This window comes from Pinus tabuliformis, chromosome 3_1, assembly GCF_031772625.1.
Source record: "Pinus tabuliformis cultivar Carrire ecotype Pingquan chromosome 3_1, CPIR1, whole genome shotgun sequence".
Classification (NCBI taxonomy): Eukaryota; Viridiplantae; Streptophyta; class Pinopsida; order Pinales; family Pinaceae; genus Pinus; species Pinus tabuliformis.
In genome coordinates this window covers 364,833,658-364,837,689 of record NC_142301.1, presented here as the reverse complement: position 1 = coordinate 364,837,689, position 4,032 = coordinate 364,833,658, and the positions used below count along the sequence as shown (strand labels likewise).

Below are 4,032 nucleotides of genomic sequence, written 5' to 3'. Positions count from 1 at the left end.
AAGTTTTATGAACCCCTGCAAGGGGTGGCGATACCGGTTGCTTTCTGCCACCTCTCGGTCTTGGACTTTACTTTTGACACCCCCACTTACCATATTCTGGTTTACCCCTAGTCTTTTCAGAATTTCCTCCTCTATTTGCGATGCCTGACAGTCTTCATCCTTCCAGCTTTCTGTTAAGATCGTTTCTTTCAGGTTCTTGGTGGTTTGTTCCCATATGTCTACTGGAGTTCTGTTTTCTGTCTTGAAGATTACACCATTCCGGGCCTTCCAAATGTTCCAGAGCAAGAAGCTGGTGGAAAGCAGCCATGCACGATTGACCACTGGGTTTTGGTAAGGCTTCCTTGGCCAATTTTCTATGGTGTTGACGATGTTCTGATAATTTCTGTGGCGGCGCTCAAACAATTTGAAGTGGCTTTCCCATAGGGTATTGCTTACTATGCATCGGTTCAGCAAATGTTCCATGGTCTCCTCCTGTGAATTACAGAGCGCACAGCGGGAAGGACCGTGGCGCCCCTTTCTCTACATTTGGTCCCACGTAAGCGCTCTTCCATGTAGCATAGTCCAAACAAAGAATGAAACTTTCGGCCAGTGTTTGGTTTTCCAAATATTTCTCCATTTTTTTGTCTCCACCTGTTGATTTTGTTTAGCTTTTTGGTAATAGGCTTCTGCTATTGAGAAATTGCCCTGAATTTGGTTGCCCCATATTAGAATGTCAGACCCTGTTTTCCTTACCACTTTACGGGATGCCATCTCTTTGTAGTACTCCTGCCATTGGTCTAATTCGGGGGCCCTTTCCCAGTCTTCCTTATGTTTCCATTTGCACCAGTATCCTCCTTCACCTGGTTTCCAGAATTTGCCGACAGTTGCCTCCTCAGCTTGGGTCGTGAAAGCGTGGATGGCTTGAAGGTTTTCTTGATGGATAAGCCTTTCACGTTGCTGCCATGATTCTTCCCAGAATCTGGCTTTATCTCCTTCTCTTATCTCCCAGAAACTATATTCTTTTATCAGATCTTTATTGCCTCTTGCCAGGTTCCAGATTCCGGAACCTCTGGCTTCCGTCTGGCTTCTCAATCTCCTTGCAGCTTCCTCTGCTGCCTCATATTTCCTTTCCCAAATCACCTTCCACAAATCATGGCCTCCCTGAGTCCACCTCCACCAGAGCTTCACACCCATTACTTGGTTAAGAATGAAGGGGTCACGTAGTCCTAAACGTCCATCTTTAGAGAGGCCATTCCCATGAAATTAAGGCCCACTTTCTGGTCTTGCTAGCTACCAGAGGAATTTCTTGAACAGGGCAACCAGATTTTGGCTTGTAGACTTTGGGATAGCTTGGCAGGAGATTTTGTAAATTGGGATTTCCTGTAGAACAGCTTTCAGTAGAATTAACTGACTTGGGGCATTCAACGAGAGAAAGGTCCAGTTTTCCATCTTGTTCCTGATTTTTTTAATTAGGGGTTCCCAATTAGCTGTCCTGAATTGGCGCTCATGCAGCATAATACCTAGGTATTTTGACAGGAAGGTTCCAATGCTAAAGCCCATAGTGCGCGCCAAGAACCTTTGGGCGGCCAGCGGGGTGTTAAAGAAGAACACTTCAGATTTATCCTTATTAATCTCTATCCTGGAAGCTTGGTTAAATTCTGATAAAGTTTTAATGACTCTTTGGGCCTCCTTCAACGTGGCTTGACCATATAACATCACGTCATCTACAAATTGTTGATGCGTAACCGGGAGATCATTCCCACAGATTCGCAATCCCTTTAACTGATCCCTGGAGACTTGGGCCTTGATCAACCTACCCAAACCTTCCGCAGCCAGGATGAAGAGGAAAGGAGACAGGGGATCTCCCTGCCTTAGCCCTCTCGAGGGGTTGAAGGCTTCGGTGGGGGTGCCATTTAACAAAATTGACATCACTGGGGTGCCTACCATAGATAGGATCCATTTTATCCATCTTTGTTCAAAACCATGTGCTTTGAGAATGCCTTCCAAGTACCCCCAGCTAATTCGATCGAACGCCTTAGCCAAGTCTAATTTGATAAGCATACCTGGGTTGCGGGAATTTTTCAGGGAGTGTATCACTTCCTGGGCCACAATAATTCCATCTGTAATCTGTCGCCCTTTAACGAAGCATGTTTGCTCCGATGCAATGAGATCTGGTAGGATTGGCTTGAGTCTGTTTACCATGACTATTGCTAGAATTTTGTAAACTACATTACAAAGGGATATAGGCCTGAATCCCTGCGATTCGTCCGAGCTGCCATTCTTAGGGATTAGGGCCAAGAAGGTGGCATTCAGTCGCTGGTGCATACACTTAGAACACCTAGATTCCTCCACTAGGTCGAGCAAGTAATTTCCCATAAAACTCCAGGCAGCTTGGTAAAACTCGATTATAAAGCCGTCGGGACCCAGGGCCTTATTTTTTGGCATTTTGTTGACCACTTCCTCAAGCTCTTCCTTTGTGATTACCCTGAGCAGAGCCAGATTTTGTTCTCTAGAGACTTTCTTAGGGTTGTGTTGGCAGATCTTGTCTATTTCCACGGTTCTATTGGCATTTAGCTCTATGAGGATGTCTTTGGAATGTTCCACCAGGAGTCGTTCCATTTCTTTCTGCTACGTTACTCTGTTTCCCTGGCTGTCTTTCAAGGAGAAGATTCTGTTGTGATGGTGGTGGTGCAGCATTGCTTTGTGGAAGAATTTGGAATTTTTTCCCTCCTCTTTTAACCATTGGACTCAAGATTTTTGTTTCCACGGAATTTCTTCCTATTTTCGTCTTTCCTCCAGTTGATTGATTACCTTGCCTTCCTCCTCGGCCAGCTCCTTGTTTCATCCATCCATGATTATTTGCTGCTGTATTCCTTCCAATCTGGTCTGAAGTTTTCCTTGCTCCTCCTGGATATTACCGAATTCTTCCCTATTCCATTTCTTGATTGTGCTCTTTATTTCTTTGAGTCTAAGCTGGAATGAGTGCATTTTACTACGGCCTACCGTTCCCCTCTTGCTTTCCGGCCAGCAGCTCCTTAGTTTATCTAGGAAGTCTGGAGCTCTAAGCCAAAAGGACTCAAATCGGAAGGGCCTCTTTTTATTTAGATCGTTCAAGGCTATTTCGAGCTTGATGGGCCAATGATCAGATCTTGTTGAGGGGAGGATAGTGGCTTCATAGAATATATCCAGCCCGATTATGTGCTCCGAGACCAGAAATCTATCCAATATTGACACGATTTGTTTGGACCCACCTCTTCTATTGTTCCAGGTGTATTTCTTGTTTATAGTTGGGATGTCAACCATCCTTAATTCTGCTTGAACGTCTCTGAATCTTTCCATATCCGGGTCTTATCTACTTATTCCACCTTTTTTCTCTCCTCTAGAGGTTATCAAGTTGAAGTCACCTGCCAGAATCCATCTCTGCTCCTAGTGCATACTTCTTAGCTTTTCCAGTTGGTTAAGGAACAAGCCTCTATCAGCATGGGTATGGGACCCGTAGACACTCGAAACTACCATCCATTAACTTTGCCCAATGAGCCTGAATCTTCCTGTCAGGGTTCTTGATGTTCCTATCCACCAATCTGTTAGGACCTCTGTCGGATTCCAAATAATTTCTATCCCTCCTACGCTTCCTTTGGCGTCTATGGTTACCTGTTCGTATCTTGGTTTTATTTTATTGAGAATTTCCTCAATCCTTTGTCCTGATATTTTAGTTTCTTGGATAAGCATGATTTGTGGTTTATCCTTCCTCAGTCTTGCCGCCAAATGTCTCTGTTTACCTTTGCTGTTTAAGCCTCTAATATTCCAAGATGTCAAAATCATTGGGTAACTTGGGATAGGTTGTGAAACACCGCTGACAGCGGGACCACTCTTCCTGTATTGACCAGCATTTCTCCTGTTATCACTGAAAATTTTGTTGCCAAAATTGCTCAGACTAGCTTAAGGACAAACTGTTCCCGCAACGCATAGATTCTTTTAGCAGTTTTGCAGCGCAACATCTTTTAGGTGATTTCGTAGCGCATAATTCATATTTTGCATTGGCTGCGCTACGAA

At 44.4% G+C, this 4,032-nt stretch overlaps 1 protein-coding gene across 1 annotated transcript; it reads right to left on the bottom strand.

Moving 5' to 3' along the window:
• Positions 1-519: 519 nt before the first annotated feature.
• On the bottom strand, positions 520-1,173 carry LOC149187205 (uncharacterized). Its single transcript, XM_089409589.1, has one exon. It carries the CDS (start codon positions 1,171-1,173, stop codon positions 520-522), a length of 654 nt encoding a protein of 217 aa, XP_089265715.1.
• Positions 1,174-4,032: the final 2,859 nt, after the last annotated feature.